Genomic DNA, 25,224 nt, shown 5'->3' on the forward strand with positions numbered 1-25,224 from the left:
AGCACAGTAAGTTAGTTAAAGAAATTGGTTTTGATTATGTTTTACTGGTAATGGGGACATACGTAAATGCCCCCCCAAAATTTTTTGGGGTCAGTATGTGTGTGTGTTGCAACTATTTAACTGTACTAGAATGCTTAAAAGGCCGCAAAAATGTTTTATACGGTATCGTATTTTTGGCAAGGAAAATATTGGATATCGGCCAAAAATGGCAAATCGGTGCATCACTAATTCAGAAAGTCTTATCGGTAAAAGCAACCACTAGCCTAGCTAGCCTAGTACTGTGGGGTTGGTGTCTGTTTTTTAGGTGTGGTAGTGGTCAAAATGGCTGCCATCATACCAGGTTAGAACCATCATCATCACTGGGCAGAAGGCGGCAGCAGCGAGAAAGAGGAGAAGCAGATCAACGGCTGGTCAATCCTCAGGATCCACGATCAATATGTGGTGATCCCACAGTGGCTCCTCTGGCACAACACTGACAATACGTCTACAGCCCTCCTACTCACTCCCACGGCAAATGAAATGTGCTTCATTAAGTTTGGGCTGGTTGGATTTAGAGTCCTGCCAATGTGTTGCTATTTTTAGAGTGCGTGATGTGTGTGCGTGTGAGCCTGTGGGGAACAGTACACTGCCTGCATTCATGCAAGCAGAGCAGATAGCCCAGCCTTCTATCAACAAAAGGTTTAGACTGAAGACTGAATCATGTCCTGATAGCATGGAACATCTGTGCGTGTGTGTGTTTGTGCGCGTGTGTCTGACAGAATGGAACGCCCCATACGCTATGTCACGTAACAGACCCCAGCTGCTGTACGCAGTACCGGTACGGTTCCAACAGGTTTCTATCATGAACGGATCCCTGACTATTTCACACATACACAACATGATCAAAAGTATGTGGACATCTGCCTGTCGAACACATTTCAAAATCATGGGCATTAATATGGAGTTGGTTCCCCTTTGCTGCTATAACAGCCTCCACTCTTCTGGGAAGGCTTTCCACTAGATGTTGGAACATTGCTGCGGGGACTTGCTTCCTTTCAGCCACAAGAGCATTAGTGAGGTCGGGCACTGATGTTGGGCGATTAGGCCTGGCTCGCAGTCGGCATTCCAACTCATCCCAAAGGTGTTTGATGGGGTTGAGGTCAGGACTCTGTGCAGGCCAGTCAAGATCTTCCACACTGACCTTGACAAACCATTTCTATATGGACATCGCTTTGGGCACGGGGGCATTGTCATGCTGAAACAGGAAAGGGCCTTCCCCAAACTGTTGCCACAAAGTTGGAAGCACAAAATTATCTTCAATGTCATTGTATGCTGTAGTGTTAAGATTTCCCTTCACTGGAACTAAGGGGCTTAGCCAAAAATCACAAAAAACAGCCCCAAACCATTATTCCTCTTTCACCTAACTTTACAGTTGGCACTATGCATTCGGGCAGGTAGCGTTCTCCTGGCATCTGCCAAACTCAGATTTGTCCGTCGGACTGCCAGATGGTGAAGCGTGATTCATCACTCCAGAGAACGCATTTCCACTGCTCCAGAGTCCAATGGCGGCGAGCTATACACCACACCAGCCAACGCTTGGCATTGCCCAGGGTGATCTTAGGCTTGTGTGCGTCTGCTTGGCCATGGAAACCCATTTCATGAAGCTCCCGACAAACAGTTCTTGTACTGACGTTGCTTCCAGAGGCAGTTTGGAACTCTGTAGTGAGTGTTGCAACAGAGGACAAGTGTTTTTACGCGCTAGGTGCTTCAGCATTCGCCGGTCCTGTTCTGTGAGCTTGTGTGACCTACCACTTCGTGGATGAGCCGTTGTGGCTCCTAGACGTTTCCACTTCACAATAACAGCACTTACAGTTGACCGGGGCAGCTCTAGCAGGGCATAAATTTGACAAACTGACTTGTTGAAAAGGTGGCATCCTATGAATGTGCCATATTGAAAGTCACTAAGCAATTCAGTAAGACAATTCTACTGCCAATGTCTGTCTATGGAGAATGCATGGCTGTGTGCTCTATTTTATACACCTGTCAGCCATGGGTGTAGCTGAAATAGCCAAATCCACTAATTTGAAGGGGTGTCCACATACGTTTGTACAGTGGGGGGAAAAAGTATTTGATCCCCTGCGATTTTGTACTTTTGCCCACTTACAAAGAAATTATCAGTCTATAATTTTAATGGTAGGTTTATTTGAACAGTGAGAGACAGAATAACAACAAAAAAATACAGAAAAACGCATGTAAAAAATTTTATAAAATGATTTGCATTTTAATGAGCGAAATAAGTATTTGACCCCTCTGCAAAACATGACTTAGTACTTGGTGGCAAAACCCTTGTTGGCAATCACAGAGGTCAGACGTTTCTTGTAGTTGGCCACCAGGTTTGCACACATCTCAGGAGGGATTTTGTCCCACTCCTCTCTGCAGATCTTCTCCAAGTCATTAAGGTTTCGAGGCTGACGTTTGGCAACTCGAACCTTCAGCTCCCTCCACAGATTTTCTATGGGATTAAGGTCTGGAGACTGCCTAGGCCACTCCAGGACCTTAATGTGTTTCTTCTTGAGCCACTCCTTTGTTGCCTTGGCCGTGTGTTTTGGGTCATTGTCATGCTGGAATACCCATCCACGACCCATTTTCAATGCCCTGGCTGAGGGAAGGATGTTCTCACCCAAGATTTGACGGTACATGGCCCCGTCCATCGTCCCTTTGATGTGGTGAAGTTGTCCTGTCCCCTTAGCAGAAAAACACCCCCAAAGCATAATGTTTCCACCTCCATGTTTGACGGTGGAGATGGTGTGCTTGGGGTCATAGGCAGCATTCCTCCTCCTCCAAACACGGCGAGTTGAGTTGATGCCAAAGAGCTCCATTTTGGTCTCATCTGACCACAACACTTTCACCCAGTTGTCCTCTGAATCATTCAGATGTTCATTGGCAAACTTCAGACGGGCATGTATATGTATTCTTGAGCAGGGGAACCTTGCGGGCGCTGCAGGATTTCAGTCCTTCACGGCGTAGTGTGTTACCAATTGTTTTCTTGGTGACTATGGTCCCAGCTGCCTTGAGATCATTGACAAGATTCTCCCGTGTAGTTCTGGGCTGATTCCTCACCGTTCTCATGATCATTGTAACCCCACGAGGTGAGATCTTGCATGGAGCCCCAGGCAGAGGGATATTGACAGTTCTTTTGTGTTTCTTCCATTTGCGAATAATCGCACCAAATGTTGTCACCTTCTCACCAAGCTGCTTGGCGATGGTCTTGTAGCCCATTCCAGCCTTGTGTAGGTCTACAATCTTGTCCCTGACATCCTTGGAGAGCTCTTTGGTCTTGGCCATGGTGGAGAGTTTGGAATCTGATTAATTGATTGCTTCTGTGGACAGGTGTCTTTTTTACAGGTAACAAGCTGCAATTAGGAGCACTCCCTTTAAGAGTGTGCTCCTAATCTCAGCTCATTACCTGTATAAAAGACACCTGGGAGCCAGAAATCTTTCTGATTGAGAAGGGGTGAAATACTTATTTCCCTCATTAAAATGCAAATAAATTTATAACATTTTTGAAATGCGGTTTTCTGGATATTTTTGTTGTTATTCTGTCTCTCACTGTTCAAATAAACCTACCATTAAAATTATAGACTGATCCTTTCTTTATCAGTGGGCAAACGTACAGAATCAGCAGGGGATCAAATACTTTTTCCCCCCACTGTACATGGGCTCCCGACTGGTGCAGCGGTCTAAGGCACTGCATCTCAGTGCTAGAGGCATCACTACAGACCCTGATTCAATTCCAGGCTGTATCACAAACGGCTGTGATTGGGAGTCCCATAGGGCGGCGCACAATTGGCCCAGCGTCGTCCTGGTTAGGGTTTGGCCAGGGTAGGCCGTCTTTGTAAATAAGAATTTGTTCTTAACTGACTTGTCTAGTTAAATAAAGGTTAAATAAATAAAAAATATATTTACACTACCGTTCAAAAGTTTGGGGTCACTTAGAAGTGTCATTGTTTTTTAAAGAAAAGCTCATTTTTTGTCCATTAAAAAAACATCAAATTTTTCAGAAATACAGTGTAGACATTGTTAATGTTGTAAATGACTATAGTAGCTGGAAACAGCAGATTTTTTAATGGAATATCTACATAGATGTACAGAGGCCCATTATCAGCAACAATCAATCCTTCCATTGGCACGTTGTGTTAGCTAATCCAAGTTCATCATTTTAAAAGGCTAATTGATCATTACAAAACCCTTTTACAATTATGTTAGCACAGCTGAAAAAGGTTGTTTTGATTAAAGAAGCAATAAAACTGGCCTTCTTTAGACTAGTTGAGTATCTGGCGCATCAACATTCCTGGGTTCGATTACATACTCAAAATGGCCAGAAACAAAGTCCTTTCTTCTGAAACTCTTCAGTCAATTCTTGTTCTGAGAAATGAAGGCTATTCCATGCGAGAAATTGCCAAGAACCTGAATATCTCATACAACGCTGTGTACTACTCCCTTCACAGAACAGCGCAAACTTGCTCTAACCAGAACAGAAAGAGGAGTGGGAGGCCCCGGTGCACAACTGCGCAAGAGGACAAGTACATTAGAGTGTCTAGTTTGATATACAGATGCTTCACAAGTCCTCAACTGGCAGCTTCATTAAATAGTACCAGCAAAACACCAGTCTCAACGTCAACACTCCCAGATGCTGGCCTTCTAGGTACATTCCAGGTGACTACCTCATGAAGCTGGTTGAGAGAATGCCAAGCGTGTGCAAAGCTGTCATCAAGGCTACTTTGAAGAATGTTTAACACTTTTTTGTTTACTACATGATTCCATATGTGTTATTTCATAGTTTTCATGTCTTCACTATTATTCTAAAATGTAGAAAATAGTACAAATAAAGAAAAACCCTGGAATGAGTATGTGTGTCCAAACTTTTGACTGGTACTGTATATATACACATACACAGGTAACTGATAAAATAATGTAAACACCATTAAATTACACAAAGTATATTGAAAGCAGGTGCTTCCACACAGGTGTGGTTCCTAAGTTAATTAAGCTATTAACATCCCATTATGGGGGGGGGGGGGGTCATGTATACAAATGCTGGGCAGGACATTATCTTGGCCATTATTTTGGCTACCATGGCAATGCCCCCATAGGATGACAATGCCCCCCCTCCACAGGGCACGACTGGTCACTGAATGGTTTGATGAGAATGAAAATGATATATACAATATGTCATGGCCATCTCAGTCACCAGATCTCAACCCAATTTAACAGTTATGGGAGATTGTGGAGCGGTGTATGAGACAGTGTTTTCCACCACCATCAACAAACACATATGATGGAATTTCTGGTGGAAGACTGGTGTCGCATCCCTCCAATAGAGTTCCAGTCACTTGTAAAATCTATGACAAAGTTGGTCTGGCTCGTGGAGGCCCAACGGCATATTAAGACACTTTATGTTGGTGTTTCCAGTTACCTGTGTGTGTGTGTGTGTGTGTGTGTGTGTGTGTGTGTATATATATATACACACATACACACAAAACACATTAGGAATACCTGCACTTTCCATGACATAGACTGACCAGGTGAATCCAGGTGAAAGCTATGATCCCTTATTGATGTCATTTGTTAAATCCACTTCAATCAGTGTAGATTTTTTATTTATTTATTTATTTCACCTTTATTTAACCAGGTAGGCAAGTTGAGAACAAGTTCTCATTTACAATTGCGTCCTGGCCAAGATAAAGCAAAGCAGTTTGACACATACAACAACACAGAGTTACACATGGAGTAAAACAAACATACAGTCAATAATACAGTACAAAAATAAGTCTATATACAATGTGAGCAAATGAGGTGAGATAAGGGAGGTAAAGGCAAAAAAAGGCCATGGTGGAAAGTAAATACAATATAGCAAGTAAAACACTGGAATGGTAGATTTGCAGTGGAAGAAAGTAGAAATAGAAATAACGGGGTGCAAAGGAGCAAAATAAATAAATACAGTAGGGGAAGTGGTAGTTGTTTGGGCTAAATTATAGATGGGCTATGTACAGGTGCAGTAATCTGTGAGCTGCTCTGACAGCTGGTGCTTAAAGCTAGTGAGAGAGATAAGTGTTTCCAGTTTCAGAGATTTTTGTAGTTCGTTCCAGTCATTGGCAGCAGAGAACTGGAAGGAGAGCTGGCTAAAGGAGGAATTGGCTTTGGGGGTGACCAGTGAGATATACCAGCTGGAGCGCATGCTACAGGTGGGTGCTGCTATAGTGACCAGCGAGCTGAGATAAGGGGGGACTTTACCTAGCAGGGTCTTGTATATGACCTGGAGCCATTGGGTTTGGCGACCAGTATGAAGCGAGGGCCAGCCAACGAGAGCGTACAGGTCGCAGTGGTGGGTAGTATATGGGGCTTTGGTGACAAAACGGATGGCACTGTGATAGACTGCATCCAATTTAATGAGTAGGGTAACCGTCCAGAGTAGTGATGCTGGACGGGCGGGCAGCGATCGGTTGAAGAGCATGCATTTAGTTTTACTTGTATTTAAGAGCAGTTGGAGACCATGGAAGGAGAGTTGTATGGCATTGAAGCTCGTCTGGAGGGTTGTTAACACAGTGCCCAAAGAAGGGCCAGAAGTATACAGAATGGTGTCGTCTGCGTAGAGGTGGATCAGAGACTCACCAGCAGTAAGAACGACATCATTGATGTATACAGAGAAGAAAGTCGGCCCAAGAATTGAACCCTGTGGCACCCCCATAGAGAGTGCCAGTGGTCCGGACAACAGGCCTTCCGATTTGACACACTGAACACTAACAGAGAAGTAGTTGGTGAACCAGGCGAGGCAATCATTTGAGAAACCAAGACTATTGAGTCTGCCGATGAGGATGTGGTGATTGACAGAGTCGAAAGCCTTGGCCAGGTCAATGAATACAGCTGCACAGTATTGTTTCTTATCAATGGCGGTTAAGATGAAGGGGAGGAGACAGGTTAAAGAAGGATTTTTAAGCCTCGAGACAACTGAGACATGGATTGGGCCATTCAGAGGGTGTGTAAGACAACAGATTTAAGTGTCTTGGAACAGAGTATGGTAGTAGGTGCCAGACACACAGGTTTGAATGTGTCAAGAACTGCAACACTGCAGGGTTTTTCACACTCAAAAGTTTCCCATATGTATCAAGAATGGTCCACCACCCAAAGGACATCCAGCCAACGGCAGGCCAGTGGTTGAAAACGGGACATTCATGAAAGAGCACAAAGTAGGCTGACATGAATTCTCCAGAGCAACAGACGGGCTACAGTTAGTCAACTGACAGTCCTGTACAACATTGGTGCCCAAAGACCCATAAAATATTGCACAACTCATCGCACCTTGACACAAAATGGGGTATGGCAGCAGACGAGAGATCCACTTTCAGAAAAAAGACAGAAACTGAAGTTGCAGTGGGCTAAGGAATGAAAACACTGGAGAACTGGAAAAACATTGCCTGGTCTGATGATTCCCGGTCCCTGCTGTTTCACGCGGATGGGAGGACTAGGGTATGGAGGAAACCACATGACTACATGTATCCATCATGCCACCTGTCAACTTTGCAGGATAGTGGTGGTGATGGTGTGGGGTGTGTTTTCATGGCACACACTGGGCCCCTTGATAAAAGTGGAGCAATGTTTAAATGCCACAGGATATCTGAACATCATTGCCAATCAGGTGCATCCTTCATGGCAGCAGTGTATCCATCTGCGAATAGATTTTTTCAGCAGGATAATGCCCCACGCCACAAGGATAGGATTGTCCAGGAATGGTTCCATGAAGATGACAGTGAATTCTGCTTACAGCAGTGGCCTACCCAGTCACCAGATCTCAATCCAATTGAACATCAGTGGGATGAAATGGAACAAGACATTCGGAAGTAGAGATCCAGTACCAGCCAACTTGACACGACTGTGGGAAGCTTTGGGGTCAACATGGGCCAGCACCTTGCACCTTTCAACACCTTGCAGAGTCCAAACCCTGACGAATTGAGGCTGTCCTGAGGGCAAAAGGGGGTGCAACTCAATATTAGGAAGGTGTTCCTAATGTTTTGTACACTCAGTATATACATACAGGGACCCATAATATCTGGAACGTTATACTGTATACAGGTCCAGATGTTTACTGTGAGGACCTACAACAGGTCTATGACAGGTCACAGCTCTCTATGACAGGCCAGAGCTAATTATAAACAGATGCCTCCCCTGAAGAGCATGCTGCAGGTGAAATCTCAAGAAGTGCACTCCGCAAACAATGGAGGAGCGAGGGAACGAGGGAGAGAGAGGTAGAGAGAGAGAGAGAGACAGTCTAAACTCTTGAGTTCGTTGGGTATGAGTCCCTTTTGCCCTTCAGTCCAATCAGCATCCTTTTCTCTGTGGAAGACCTAAAAGCTTTATGAACTGTAATGGAATGCAGTGAGCTGCACTGGCCCACTTAATCAATACACCAAGCCACAGAAAGGTTCTCCAGAGATGAGAGATAACAAGAGTGAATTGGAGGGTGAGGCAGGTTTCATTCACATTCCTTTTCAGGAGAGACAGTGATCGCTCTCCTCTCTCACCTCTCTCCTTCCTTCGAGAATTACGGATTTTCTCAGAGAATCACCTCTCAATTAAAGGCAACTTTTCCACCACAAAAACCCAGAGAGAGACAGTAGTGCTGGAATACTATAAATAGACATACAGAGAGGACCTCTGTGGAAATGTCACTAGATTTCCTTTCTGAGACAACGCAGCAGCGCTTGAGAAAAATCCATAGAGACTCAGGTCTGGATTGGAGGAGCAAAATCTACAAATCTACAGTGTCTGATGGGGAGAAATGACGGTTGGTGGGGGAACGAGGACGGGAGGGGGAAAGGGAGAGGCAGATCTACAGGGGAGGGAGGGAGGGAGAAAAAGGAGGCGTGACAAGATGATAGTGACTGCAGAGCTGAGCGCAGGAGAGAAGAGACAGATTTATCACCAGAGAGCAGAAAGATAGCGAGAAAGACGGATTGGTTAAACTGCAGATATTATTACAGCTAATGATTCACCTCAAGTGGCGATAACTGGGGTACGATCTGTCTCCCTCGCTTCCGCACCCTGGCTTTTTCCACAGAGCCGGGGAGATGACAAGAAGGAGGGAGGAGAGAACGAGGAGACAGAAAAAGAGAGTAGAGCGAGAGAGAAAAGAGAGCGAGACAGAAAGGGATAGAGAGAAAGGGATAGAGAAAGAGAGAAAGGGATAGAGAGAGAGAGAAAGGAATAGAGAAAGAGAGAAAGAGCTAGAGAGATAATATTCATCTGTTTCCACCTAGGCCTGTCAGTAGAAAGGCCATCTTTCAGATTCCCTATCGTTACAGCGACAATAATGCCACTAAGCAGAGCAGAGCCCTGGTCTAGTCTGGTCTGCTGGGTACAGGAGCAGGAAGCAGGGAGCGGGGACTGAGGTGATCTGGCGCGATGTGTTTACCCAGTCAAGATGGAAAAACACAACAAACACAGTGATCTTACTAATAAGACAGAGAGAACAAGGACAAACAGTACTAGGAGTCGGTTAGATGACTGCTGAGGGTAGGAATGAAGGATACAGCAGGAGAAGAGAAGCAGAAACATCCAGTTAATGGAACAGAAGTAACAGCCTAGCAAACACTGCAACATTGTGTCAAAGTTCAGACAACTTAGTGTGCTGGTTCTGTGTTTGCGGGGAGTTGTTGGGACAGTGATGTCGACCGTCTGTCTATGCACTTAACCCATAGGAAGAAGGTAGACTTAATGTTTGCTCTCTGCTCGCCGCTCCCCAGATGTGATAGTTAACAAGTTTTAGTACAACGAATGAGTGTTTACCTGGTGGCTGGTAGTGTGCTGACTCTGGTGAAGAACACAGAGGGTTCTATGTCAACATGCACTCCCAGGGTCAGGTCCCGATAGTAGCCCTCCACCTTGCCTGCTCCCCCTGAGTACTTAAACGTCATCACAGCTTCCAACGTCTGGAGAGAGAGAAAGGAAAGAAAGACGGAGAAATCTCATTTTAGACAAGGTTATTCTAAGGTGGAGTGCAGAGCATTAAACCGTAACTCAATGATGAAGGTCGAATCTAACCTGTTGAGATGGTCCAGCAGTTTCTATGAAATCCTGCATGGAAGAGCAAACCTGTGTGACTGGGGTCAAAGGTGACAAGCCAATCAGAGACTTTTTTTTCCTCCTCAACCGTGAGCAGAAGGAGACTTATTCTGAGCTGAAATGCAAAAAAATGTCTGATGACAAAATAAAGAACACACAAAAATGTGTTCTGATGTGTAATGAAGAGAGTGGAGTGAAAAGGAGGATTGGTAAAAAGTAGAGGGTCTTGAGTCTTCTCTCGATATTTATACAATGTGTTTGGGAAAAGGTGTGTGTGTGTGTGTGTGTGTGCAAGTGAGTGAGTGTGTAAGGGTGTGTGTGCGCACATGTAAACAAGTGCCTGTGTTTACATTGAAGGCAGACTGGCCCTCAACCCATGTGTGTAATCCATTGAGCTAGGCCAAGCGCGTGTGTGTGTGTGTGTGTGTGTGTGTGTGTGTGTGTGTGTGTGTGTGTGTGTGTGCAGTGCCTGTAAACACAGACCAGGTACGAACAGGTTTTCATCATGTTTCTCGGTCCATCTGCCCTTCCATGAATCTTTAACCCCATCCAGAGTGATCATCACTCAGCATGGAGCCTGTGACTTTCAGCTCTATTTCCCCTGGCTGTCTCTACTGGAGGGCCTGACTACACATCACCTTCATGGTTCAATGCATGGTTTCAGAATAGCCCAAGCAAAAGGCTTAACCCCAAAGAGATGGTGTCTAAGACGGTCTATCATCCTCCTCCTCTCTTCCTGTGTTAAATGGTGCACCACATGCCCATGGCCCTGGGGTTGTTATGTAAAAGAGCCACTGTATCGTGTCTGAAAGAGCCACTGTATCGTGTCTGAGGCACACATGGCCCTCTCTCTCCTGGTCACGCATGTCTCTGTGTGTGTGTGTGTGTGTCCTTCAGCCAGAGGGACAGATGCCACTCTCTTGCTTGACAAGATCTTATCTGGTGCCCCCTCTCTCTCCTGCCCTCTCCCCGGCTGCACATAACTAGATTTCTCCTTAACTAAGTGAATTAGTCAACACACAAAATACATTTCATCACTTTTGATGAACAGGTTATTTCATTGAGACAGAGGTATACCATGCAGAAGGCTGACGCACGCATACGTACAGGCGATGCGAGACAAACACAGTCACTCAGACGCACCTCCTCGCCTTCTGCTGTTTAACATTCAGGGCTCATTGTGGAGAGGTCTGGTGTGAGCGTGACACACAGAGGTTGTCATATCACTATGTAAATGAGGTTGTATTACAAGAGGGAGGTTGCAGGAGGACCATGTCGTGGGAGGAGGCTGATGACCCACACGGTAAAGATGGAAACAGTGCAGTCCTAGTCAGAGTCATGGTAGAGACAGACAGACACACACACAGACCTAGTCATGGTAGAGACAGACAGACACACAGACCTAGTCATGGTAGAGACAGACAGACACAGAGACCTAGTCATGGTAGAGACAGACAGACACACAGACCTAGTCATGGTAGAGACAGACAGACACACACACAGACCTAGTCATGGTAGAGACAGACAGACACACACACAGACCTAGTCATGGTAGAGACAGACAGACACACACACAGACCTAGTCATGGTAGAGACAGACAGACACACACACAGACCTAGTCATGGTAGAGACAGACAGACACACACACAGACCTAGTCATGGTAGAGACAGACAGACACACACACAGACCTAGTCATGGTAGAGACAGACAGACATACACACAGACCTAGTCATGGTAGAGACAGACAGACACACACACAGACCTAGTCATGGTAGAGACAGACAGACACACACACAGACCTAGTCATGGTAGAGACAGACAGACACACACACAGACCTAGTCATGGTAGAGACAGACAGACACACACACAGACCTAGTCATGGTAGAGACAGACAGACACACAGACCTGGTCATGGTAGAGACAGACAGACACACAGACCTAGTCATGGTAGAGACAGACAGACACACAGACCTAGTCATGGTAGAGACAGACAGACACAGAGACCTAGTCATGGTAGAGACAGACACACAGACCTAGTCATGGTAGAGACAGACAGACACACACACAGACCTAGTCATGGTAGAGACAGACAGACACACAGACCTAGTCATGGTAGAGACAGACAGACACACAGACCTAGTCATGGTAGAGACAGACAGACACACAGACCTAGTCATGGTAGAGACAGACAGACACACAGACCTAGTCATGGTAGAAACAGACAGACACACAGACCTAGTCATGGTAGAGACAGACAGACACACAGACCTAGTCATGGTAGAGACAGACAGACACACAGACCTAGTCATGGTAGAGACAGACAGACACACAGACCTAGTCATGGTAGAGACAGACAGACACAGAGACCTAGTCATGGTAGAGACAGACAGACACAGAGACCTAGTCATGGTAGAGACAGACAGACACACAGACCTAGTCATGGTAGAGACAGACAGACACACAGACCTAGTCATGGTAGAGACAGACAGACACACAGACCTAGTCATGGTAGAGACAGACAGACACACAGACCTAGTCATGGTAGAGACAGACAGACACAGAGACCTAGTCATGGTAGAGACAGACACACAGACCTAGTCATGGTAGAGACAGACAGACACACAGACCTAGTCATGGTAGAGACAGACAGACACAGAGACCTAGTCATGGTAGAGACAGACAGACACACAGACCTAGTCATGGTAGAGACAGACAGACACAGAGACCTAGTCATGGTAGAGACAGACAGACACAGAGACCTAGTCATGGTAGAGACAGACACACAGACCTAGTCATGGTAGAGACAGACAGACACACAGACCTAGTCATGGTAGAGACAGACAGACACACAGACCTAGTCATGGTAGAGACAGACAGACACACAGACCTAGTCATGGTAGAGACAGACAGACACACAGACCTAGTCATGGTAGAGACAGACAGACACAGAGACCTAGTCATGGTAGAGACAGACACACAGACCTAGTCATGGTAGAGACAGACAGACACACAGACCTAGTCATGGTAGAGACAGACAGACACACAGACCTAGTCATGGTAGAGACAGACAGACACAGAGACCTAGTCATGGTAGAGACAGACAGACACACAGACCTAGTCATGGTAGAGACAGACAGACACACAGACCTAGTCATGGTAGAGACAGACAGACACACAGACCTAGTCATGGTAGAGACAGACAGACACACAGACCTAGTCATGGTAGAGACAGACAGACACACAGACCTAGTCATGGTAGAGACAGACAGACACAGAGACCTAGTCATGGTAGAGACAGACAGACACACAGACCTAGTCATGGTAGAGACAGACAGACACACAGACCTAGTCATGGTAGAGACAGACAGACACACAGACCTAGTCATGGTAGAGACAGACAGACACACAGACCTAGTCATGGTAGAGACAGACAGACACACAGACCTAGTCATGGTAGAGACAGACAGACACACAGACCTAGTCATGGTAGAGACAGACAGACACACAGACCTAGTCATGGTAGAGACAGACAGACACACAGACCTAGTCATGGTAGAGACAGACAGACACACAGACCTAGTCATGGTAGAGACAGACAGACACACAGACCTAGTCATGGTAGAGACAGACAGACACAGAGACCTAGTCATGGTAGAGACAGACAGACACACAGACCTAGTCATGGTAGAGACAGACAGACACACAGACCTAGTCATGGTAGAGACAGACAGACACACAGACCTAGTCATGGTAGAGACAGACACACAGACCTAGTCATGGTAGAGACAGACAGACACACAGACCTAGTCATGGTAGAGACAGACAGACACACAGACCTAGTCATGGTAGAGACAGACAGACACACAGACCTAGTCATGGTAGAGACAGACAGACACACAGACCTAGTCATGGTAGAGACAGACAGACACACAGACCTAGTCATGGTAGAGACAGACAGACACACAGACCTAGTCATGGTAGAGACAGACAGACACACAGACCTAGTCATGGTAGAGACAGACACACAGACCTAGTCATGGTAGAGACAGACACACAGACCTAGTCATGGTAGAGACAGACAGACACACAGACCTAGTCATGGTAGAGACAGACAGACACACAGACCTAGTCATGGTAGAGACAGACAGACACACAGACCTAGTCATGGTAGAGACAGACAGACACACAGACCTAGTCATGGTAGAGACAGACACACAGACCTAGTCATGGTAGAGACAGATACACAGACCTAGTCATGGTAGAGACAGACAGATACACAGACCTAGTCATGGTAGAGACAGACAGACACACAGACCTAGTCATGGTAGAGACAGACAGACACACAGACCTAGTCATGGTAGAGACAGACAGACACACAGACCTAGTCATGGTAGAGACAGACAGACACACAGACCTAGTCATGGTAGAGACAGACAGACACACAGACCTAGTCATGGTAGAGACAGACAGACACACAGACCTAGTCATGGTAGAGACAGACACACAGACCTAGTCATGGTAGAGACAGACACACAGACCTAGTCATGGTAGAGACAGACACACAGACCTAGTCATGGTAGAGACAGACACACAGACCTAGTCATGGTAGAGACAGACACACAGACCTAGTCATGGTAGAGACAGACACACAGACCTAGTCATGGTAGAGACAGACAGACACACAGACCTAGTCATGGTAGAGACAGACAGACACACAGACCTAGTCATGGTAGAGACAGACAGACACACAGACCTAGTCATGGTAGAGACAGACAGACACACAGACCTAGTCATGGTAGAGACAGACAGACACACAGACCTAGTCATGGTAGAGACAGACAGACACACAGACCTAGTCATGGTAGAGACAGACAGACACACAGACCTAGTCATGGTAGAGACAGACAGACACACAGACCTAGTCATGGTAGAGACAGACAGACACACAGACCTAGTCATGGTAGAGACAGACAGACACACAGACCTAGTCATGGTAGAGACAGACAGACACACAGACCTAGTCATGGTAGAGACAGACAGACACACAGACCTAGTCATGGTAGAGACAGACAGACACACAGACCTAGTCATGGTAGAGACAGACAGACACACAGACCTAGTCATGGTAGAGACAGACAGACACACAGACCTAGTCATGGTAGAGACAGACAGACACACAGACCTAGTCATGGTAGAGACAGACAGACACACAGACCTAGTCATGGTAGAGACAGACAGATACACAGACCTAGTCATGGTAGAGACAGACAGACACACAGACCTAGTCATGGTAGAGACAGACAGACACACAGACCTAATCATGGTAGAGACAGACAGACACACAGACCTAGTCATGGTAGAGACAGACAGACACACAGACCTAGTCATGGTAGAGACAGACAGACACACAGACCTAGTCATGGTAGAGACAGACAGACACACAGACCTAGTCATGGTAGAGACAGACAGACACACAGACCTAGTCATGGTAGAGACAGACAGACACACAGACCTAGTCATGGTAGAGACAGACAGACACACAGACCTAGTCATGGTAGAGACAGACACACACACAGACCTAGTCATGGTAGAGACAGACAGACACACAGACCTAGTCATGGTAGAGACAGACAGACACACAGACCTAGTCATGGTAGAGACAGACAGACACACAGACCTAGTCATGGTAGAGACAGACACACAGACCTAGTCATGGTAGAGACAGACAGACACACAGACCTAGTCATGGTAGAGACAGACAGACACACAGACCTAGTCATGGTAGAGACAGACAGACACACAGACCTAGTCATGGTAGAGACAGACAGACACACAGACCTAGTCATGGTAGAGACAGACAGACACACAGACCTAGTCATGGTAGAGACAGACAGACACACAGACCTAGTCATGGTAGAGACAGACATGATTCTTAAAGTGCCATGACCATCACCATCAAAAGAAACACATTTTAAAGGTGAAAATTAATGTCAAACGTCCTGTTTGTAGGGGTGGGACTGTTGGTTGGCTGGGCAGCCAGATGGTCCGGTTTGTAACGGTGTAGGTGCCAATGAGCCAGGCACGACTTCTGAGGAGATATGGAGGGGATGGAGGGAGGGGGTGGAGGTAGATGACAGGGGTGATGGAGAGGAAGTGTGGTCTGTTTGTTATTCTACCTCTCGGATACTTCCTTCCAAACACACTCTCTAAAAGATCATCACACTGTTCCAGCCACACCCCCACTCTTCTCTCTCTCCCTCTCTTCTTTCCCCCTCCCCACCTTCTCTCCCTAAACCAGCGAATAACTTCACTTTAATGGCCTGGCTGAATGGGGAACGCACTTAGTGCTCCATCCCTGTAATGCCTTCTGTCTTTCCATAATTAAAAATGTTACTTTTCTTTATGGAGCAAATCGCCTTATAGGACGGCCTGTATGGGAAGCAGTTAAAGTCCCCTGCCTTAATTATTGTAAGGACGTTGTGTTAGTTTGTTAAGCACTGTTCGGTAGCTTTAGACCAGACTCAGCACATCTCTAAGTACCTGGTGAAATGAAGAAGCTGCGTATGTCATGAATTGGAGATGTCTTAAACTCCAGCTATGTGCGCAAATTGGTGTTTATTGGCTGGGTGGGAGGGGAGGAGATGAGTTCAATGGAAGAAATGCTGGTCTGGACCCTTCTTTCCTAATGCTGCATGGTTAACTGGAGCAATGCCAAACTTTTGGCCCGCTCTCCCCTGCATTACTACACCCTCCTATAGTAGTAAACCCTCCTATAGTAGTAAACCCTCCTATAGTAGTAAACCCTCCTATAGTAGTAAACCCTCCTATAGCAGTACACCCTCCTATAGTAGTACACCCTCCTATAGTAGTACACCCTCCTATAGTAGTACACCCTCCTATAGTAGTACACCCTCCTATAGTAGTAAACCCTCCTATAGTAGTACACCCTCCTATAGTAGTACACCCTCCTATAGTAGTACACCCTCCTATAGTAGTAAACCCTCCTATAGTAGTACACCCTCCTATAGTAGTAAACCCTCCTATAGTAGTACACCCTCCTATAGTAGTACACCCTCCTATAGCAGTACACCCTCCTATAGTAGTACACCCTCCTATAGTAGCACACCCTCCTATAGTAGTACACCCTCCTATAGTAGTACACCCTCCTATAGTAGTACACCCTCCTATAGTAGTAAACCCTCCTATAGTAGTAAACCCTCCTATAGTAGTACACCCTCCTATAGTAGTACACCCTCCTATAGTAGTACACCCTCCTATAGTAGTACACCCTCCTATAGTAGTACACCCTCCTATAGTAGTACACCCTCCTATAGTAGTAAACCCTCCTATAGTAGTACACCCTCCTATAGTAGCAAACCCTCCTATAGTAGTACACCCTCCTATAGTAGCAAACCCTCCTATAGTAGTACACCCTCCTATAGTAGTACACCCTCCTATAGTAGTACACCCTCCTATAGTAGTAAACCCTCCTATAGCAGTACACCCTCCTATAGTAGTACACCCTCCTATAGTAGCACACCCTCCTATAGTAGCACACCCTCCTATAGTAGCAAACCCTCCTATAGTAGTACACCCTCCTATAGTAGTAAACCCTCCTATAGTAGTAAACCCTCCTATAGTAGTACACCCTCCTGTAGTAGTACACCCTCCTATAGTAGTAAACCCTCCTATAGTAGTACACCCTCCTATAGTAGTACACCCTCCTATAGTAGTAAACCCTCCTATAGTAGTAAACCCTCCTATAGTAGCACACCCTCCTATAGTAGCACACCCTCCTATAGTAGCACACCCTCCTATAGTAGTACACCCTCCTATAGCAGTACACCCTCCTATAGTAGTACACCCTCCTATAGTAGTAAACCCTCCTATAGTAGTAAACCCTCCTATAGTAGTAAACCCTCCTATAGTAGTACACCCTCCTATAGTAGTAAACCCTCCTATAGTAGTACACCCTCCTATAGTAGTAAACCCTCCTATAGTAGTACACCCTCCTATAGTAGTACACCCTCCTATAGTAGTACACCCTCCTATAGTAGCACACCCTCCTATAGTAGTACACCCTCCTATAGTAGCACACCCTCCTATAGTAGTAAACCCTCCTATAGTAGTACACCCTCCTATAGTAGTACACCCTCCTATAGTAGTACACCCTCCTATAGTAGTACACCCTCCTATAGTAGCACACCCTCCTATAGTAGTAAACCCTCCTATAGTAGTAAACCCTCCTATAGTAGTACACCCTCCTATAGTAGTAAACCCTCCTATAGTAGCACACCCTCCTATAGTAGTAAACCCTCCTATAGTAGTAAACCCTCCTATAGTAGTACACCCTCCTATAGTAGTACACCCTCCTATAGTAGTAAACCCTCCTATAGTAGTAAACCCTCCTATAGTAGTAAACCCTCCTATAGTAGTACACCCTCCTATAGTAGTACACCCTCCTATAGTAGTACACCCTCCTATAGTATTACACCCTCCTATAGTATTACACCCTCCTATAGTAGTACACCCTCCTATAGTAGTACACCCTCCTATAGTAGTAAACCCTCCTATAGTAGTAAACCCTCCTATAGTAGTAAACCCTCCTATAGTAGTACACCCTCCTATAGTAGTACACCCTCCTATAGTAGTAAACCCTCCTATAGTAGTACACCCTCCTATAGTATTAAACCCTCCTATAGCAGTACACCCTCCTATAGTAGTACACCCTCCTATAGTAGTACACCCTCCTATAGTAGTACACCCTCCTATAGTAGCACACCCTCCTATAGTAGCACACCCTCCTATAGTAGTAAACCCTCCTATAGTAGTACACCCTCCTATAGTAGCACACCCTCCTATAGTAGCACACCCTCCTATAGTAGTAAACCCTCCTATAGTAGTACACCCTCCTATAGTAGTAAACCCTCCTATAGTAGTACACCCTCCTATAGTAGTACACCCTCCTATAGTATTACACCCTCCTATAGTAGTAAACCCTCCTATAGTAGTAAACCCTCCTATAGTAGTACACCCTCCTATAGTATTACACCCTCCTATAGTAGTAAACCCTCCTATAGTAGTAAACCCTCCTATAGTATTAAACCCTCCTATAGTAGTAAACCCTCCTATAGTAGTAAACCCTCCTATAGTAGTACACCCTCCTATAGTAGCACACCCTCCTATAGTAGTACACCCTCCTATAGTAGTAAACCCTCCTATAGTAGTAAACCCTCCTATAGTAGTACACCCTCCTATAGTAGCACACCCTCCTATAGTAGCACACCCTCCTATAGTAGTAAACCCTCCTATAGTAGTACACCCTCCTATAGTAGCACACCCTCCTATAGTAGTAAACCCTCCTATAGTAGCACACCCTCCTATAGTAGCACACCCTCCTATAGTAGTACACCCTCCTATAGTAGTACACCCTCCTATAGTAGTAAACCCTCCTATAGTAGTACACCCTCCTATAGTAGTACACCCTCCTATAGTAGTAAACCCTCCTATAGTAGTAAACCCTCCTATAGTAGTACACCCTCCTATAGTAGTAAACCCTCCTATAGTAGTACACCCTCCTATAGTAGTAAACCCTCCTATAGTAGTACACCCTCCTATAGTAGCAAACCCTCCTATAGTAGTACACCCTCCTATAGTAGTACACCCTCCTATAGTAGTACACCCTCCTATAGTAGTACACCCTCCTATAGTAGTAAACCCTCCTATAGTAGTAAACCCTCCTATAGTAGTACACCCTCCTATAGTAGTACACCCTCCTATAGTAGTACACCCTCCTATAGTAGCACACCCTCCTATAGTAGTACACCCTCCTATAGTAGTAAACCCTCCTATAGTAGTAAACCCTCCTATAGTAGTAAACCCTCCTATAGTAGTAAACCCTCCTATAGCAGTAAACCCTCCTATAGTAGTACACCCTCCTATAGTAGTAAACCCTCCTATAGTAGTACACCCTCCTATAGTATTAAACCCTCCTATAGCAGTACACCCTCCTATAGTAGTACACCCTCCTATAGTAGTACACCCTCCTATAGTAGTACACCCTCCTATAGTAGTAAACCCTCCTATAGTAGTACACCCTCCTATAGTAGTACACCCTCCTATAGTAGTAAACCCTCCTATAGTAGTACACCCTCCTATAGTATTAAACCCTCCTATAGCAGTACACCCTCCTATAGTAGTACACCCTCCTATAGTAGTACACCCTCCTATAGTAGTACACCCTCCTATAGTAGTACACCCTCCTATAGTATTACACCCTCCTATAGTATTACACCCTCCTATAGTAGTACACCCTCCTATAGTAGTACACCCTCCTATAGTAGTAAACCCTCCTATAGTAGTAAACCCTCCTATAGTAGTAAACCCTCCTATAGTAGTACACCCTCCTATAGTAGCACACCCTCCTATAGTAGTAAACCCTCCTATAGTAGTAAACCCTCCTATAGTAGTAAACCCTCCTATAGTAGTACACCCTCCTATAGTAGTACACCCTCCTATAGTAGCACACCCTCCTATAGTAGTAAACCCTCCTATAGTAGTAAACCCTCCTATAGTAGTACACCCTCCTATAGTAGTAAACCCTCCTATAGTAGTACACCCTCCTATAGTAGTACACCCTCCTATAGTAGTACACCCTCCTATAGTAGTAAACCCTCCTATAGCAGTACACCCTCCTATAGTAGTAAACCCTCCTATAGCAGTAAACCCTCCTATAGTAGTAAACCCTCCTATAGTAGTACACCCTCCTATAGTAGTACACCCTCCTATAGTAGTACACCCTCCTATAGTAGTACACCCTCCTATAGTAGTACACCCTCCTATAGTAGTACACCCTCCTATAGTAGTAAACCCTCCTATAGTAGTACACCCTCCTATAGTAGTACACCCTCCTATAGTAGCACACCCTCCTATAGTAGTAAACCCTCCTATAGTAGCACACCCTCCTATAGTAGTACACCCTCCTATAGTAGCACACCCTCCTATAGTAGTACACCCTCCTATAGTAGTAAACCCTCCTATAGTAGTACACCCTCCTATAGTAGTACACCCTCCTATAGTAGTACACCCTCCTATAGTAGCACACCCTCCTATAGTAGTAAACCCTCCTATAGTAGCACACCCTCCTATAGTAGTACACCCTCCTATAGTAGCACACCCTCCTATAGTAGTAAACCCTCCTATAGTAGTAAACCCTCCTATAGTAGTACACCCTCCTATAGTATTAAACCCTCCTATAGCAGTACACCCTCCTATAGTAGTACACCCTCCTATAGTAGTACACCCTCCTATAGTAGCACACCCTCCTATAGTAGTAAACCCTCCTATAGTAGTACACCCTCCTATAGCAGTAAACCCTCCTATAGTAGTAAACCCTCCTATAGTAGTACACCCTCCTATAGTAGCACACCCTCCTATAGTAGCACACCCTCCTATAGTAGTAAACCCTCCTATAGTAGTACACCCTCCTATAGTAGCACACCCTCCTATAGTAGTAAACCCTCCTATAGTAGTACACCCTCCTATAGTAGTACACCCTCCTATAGTAGTACACCCTCCTATAGTAGTACACCCTCCTATAGTAGTACACCCTCCTATAGTAGTAAACCCTCCTATAGTAGTAAACCCTCCTATAGCAGTACACCCTCCTATAGTAGTACACCCTCCTATAGTAGTACACCCTCCTATAGTAGTACACCCTCCTATAGTAGTACACCCTCCTATAGTAGTAAACCCTCCTATAGTAGTAAACCCTCCTATAGTAGTAAACCCTCCTATAGTAGTACACCCTCCTATAGTAGTACACCCTCCTATAGTAGTACACCCTCCTATAGTAGTACACCCTCCTATAGTAGTAAACCCTCCTATAGCAGTACACCCTCCTATAGTAGTAAACCCTCCTATAGCAGTAAACCCTCCTATAGTAGTAAACCCTCCTATAGTAGTACACCCTCCTATAGTAGTACACCCTCCTATAGTAGTACACCCTCCTATAGTAGTACACCCTCCTATAGTAGTACACCCTCCTATAGTAGTACACCCTCCTATAGTAGTAAACCCTCCTATAGTAGTACACCCTCCTATAGTAGTACACCCTCCTATAGTAGCACACCCTCCTATAGTAGTAAACCCTCCTATAGTAGCACACCCTCCTATAGTAGTACACCCTCCTATAGTAGCACACCCTCCTATAGTAGTACACCCTCCTATAGTAGTAAACCCTCCTATAGTAGTACACCCTCCTATAGTAGTACACCCTCCTATAGTAGTACACCCTCCTATAGTAGCACACCCTCCTATAGTAGTAAACCCTCCTATAGTAGCACACCCTCCTATAGTAGTACACCCTCCTATAGTAGCACACCCTCCTATAGTAGTAAACCCTCCTATAGTAGTAAACCCTCCTATAGTAGTACACCCTCCTATAGTATTAAACCCTCCTATAGCAGTACACCCTCCTATAGTAGTACACCCTCCTATAGTAGTACACCCTCCTATAGTAGCACACCCTCCTATAGTAGTAAACCCTCCTATAGTAGTACACCCTCCTATAGCAGTAAACCCTCCTATAGTAGTAAACCCTCCTATAGTAGTACACCCTCCTATAGTAGCACACCCTCCTATAGTAGCACACCCTCCTATAGTAGTAAACCCTCCTATAGTAGTACACCCTCCTATAGTAGCACACCCTCCTATAGTAGTAAACCCTCCTATAGTAGTACACCCTCCTATAGTAGTACACCCTCCTATAGTAGTACACCCTCCTATAGTAGTACACCCTCCTATAGTAGTACACCCTCCTATAGTAGTAAACCCTCCTATAGTAGTAAACCCTCCTATAGCAGTAAACCCTCCTATAGTAGTACACCCTCCTATAGTAGTACACCCTCCTATAGTAGTACACCCTCCTATAGTAGTACACCCTCCTATAGTAGTACACCCTCCTATAGTAGTACACCCTCCTATAGTAGTAAACCCTCCTATAGTAGTACACCCTCCTATAGTAGTACACCCTCCTATAGTAGTAAACCCTCCTATAGTAGTACACCCTCCTATAGTAGTAAACCCTCCTATAGTAGTAAACCCTCCTATAGTAGTAAACCCTCCTATAGTAGTAAACCCTCCTATAGTAGTAAACCCTCCTATAGTAGTACACCCTCCTATAGTAGCACACCCTCCTATAGTAGTAAACCCTCCTATAGTAGCACACCCTCCTATAGTAGCACACCCTCCTATAGTAGTACACCCTCCTATAGTAGTACACCCTCCTATAGTAGTACACCCTCCTATAGTAGTACACCCTCCTATAGTAGTAAACCCTCCTATAGTAGTACACCCTCCTATAGTAGTACACCCTCCTATAGCAGTAAACCCTCCTATAGTAGTACACCCTCCTATAGTAGTAAACCCTCCTATAGTAGTACACCCTCCTATAGTAGTAAACCCTCCTATAGTAGTACACCCTCCTATAGTAGTAAACCCTCCTATAGTAGTACACCCTCCTATAGTAGTACACCCTCCTATAGTAGCACACCCTCCTATAGTAGTAAACCCTCCTATAGTAGTACACCCTCCTATAGTAGTACACCCTCCTATAGTAGCACACCCTCCTATAGTAGCACACCCTCCTATAGTAGCAAACCCTCCTATAGTAGTACACCCTCCTATAGTAGTAAACCCTCCTATAGTAGTAAACCCTCCTATAGTAGTAAACCCTCCTATAGTAGTACACCCTCCTATAGTAGTACACCCTCCTATAGTAGTACACCCTCCTATAGTAGTAAACCCTCCTATAGTAGTACACCCTCCTATAGTAGTACACCCTCCTATAGTAGCACACCCTCCTATAGTAGCACACCCTCCTATAGTAGCAAACCCTCCTATAGTAGTAAACCCTCCTATAGCAGTAAACCCTCCTATAGTAGTAAACCCTCCTATAGTAGTACACCCTCCTATAGTAGTACACCCTCCTATAGTAGTACACCCTCCTATAGTAGTACACCCTCCTATAGTAGTAAACCCTCCTATAGTAGTACACCCTCCTATAGTAGTAAACCCTCCTATAGTAGTAAACCCTCCTATAGTAGTAAACCCTCCTATAGTAGTACACCCTCCTATAGTAGTAAACCCTCCTATAGTAGTACACCCTCCTATAGTAGTAAACCCTCCTATAGTAGTAAACCCTCCTATAGTAGTAAACCCTCCTATAGTAGTACACCCTCCTATAGTAGTACACCCTCCTATAGTAGTAAACCCTCCTATAGTAGTAAACCCTCCTATAGTAGTAAACCCTCCTATAGTAGTACACCCTCCTATAGTAGTAAACCCTCCTATAGTAGTACACCCTCCTATAGTAGTAAACCCTCCTATAGTATTAAACCCTCCTATAGTAGTACACCCTCCTATAGTAGTACACCCTCCTATAGTAGTAAACCCTCCTATAGCAGTACACCCTCCTATAGTAGTACACCCTCCTATAGTAGTACACCCTCCTATAGTAGTAAACCCTCCTATAGCAGTACACCCTCCTATAGTAGTACACCCTCCTATAGTAGTACACCCTCCTATAGTAGTACACCCTCCTATAGTAGCACACCCTCCTATAGTAGTAAACCCTCCTATAGTAGTAAACCCTCCTATAGTAGTAAACCCTCCTATAGTAGTACACCCTCCTATAGTAGCACACCCTCCTATAGTAGTAAACCCTCCTATAGTAGTAAACCCTCCTATAGTAGTAAACCCTCCTATAGTAGTACACCCTCCTATAGTAGTACACCCTCCTATAGTAGCACACCCTCCTATAGTAGTACACCCTCCTATAGTAGTAAACCCTCCTATAGTAGTAAACCCTCCTATAGTAGTAAACCCTCCTATAGTAGTAAACCCTCCTATAGTAGTACACCCTCCTATAGTAGTACACCCTCCTATAGTAGTAAACCCTCCTATAGTAGTACACCCTCCTATAGTAGTAAACCCTCCTATAGTAGTACACCCTCCTATAGTAGTACACCCTCCTATAGTAGTACACCCTCCTATAGTAGTACACCCTCCTATAGTAGTACACCCTCCTATAGTAGTACACCCTCCTATAGTAGTAAACCCTCC

The 25,224-nt window shown here is 45.2% G+C and overlaps 1 protein-coding gene across 3 annotated transcripts in view; it reads right to left on the reverse strand.

The window, feature by feature from the left end:
- The window catches only part of trappc9 (trafficking protein particle complex subunit 9), a 298,405-nt gene that overhangs the window by 106,697 nt on the left and 166,484 nt on the right, over nt 1–25,224 (reverse strand). For all 3 annotated transcript variants that reach the window (XM_014177781.3, XM_082970084.1, XM_014177782.3), the window contains one exon: nt 9,823–9,965. In XM_014177781.3, coding sequence (XP_014033256.1) covers nt 9,823–9,965 — 143 coding nt within the window. The remainder of the gene's footprint in view (nt 1–9,822; nt 9,966–25,224) is intronic.

Source organism: Salmo salar, chromosome 27 (assembly GCF_965601325.2).
Source record: "Salmo salar chromosome 27, fSalSal1, whole genome shotgun sequence".
NCBI classification, from domain to species: Eukaryota; Metazoa; Chordata; class Actinopteri; order Salmoniformes; family Salmonidae; genus Salmo; species Salmo salar.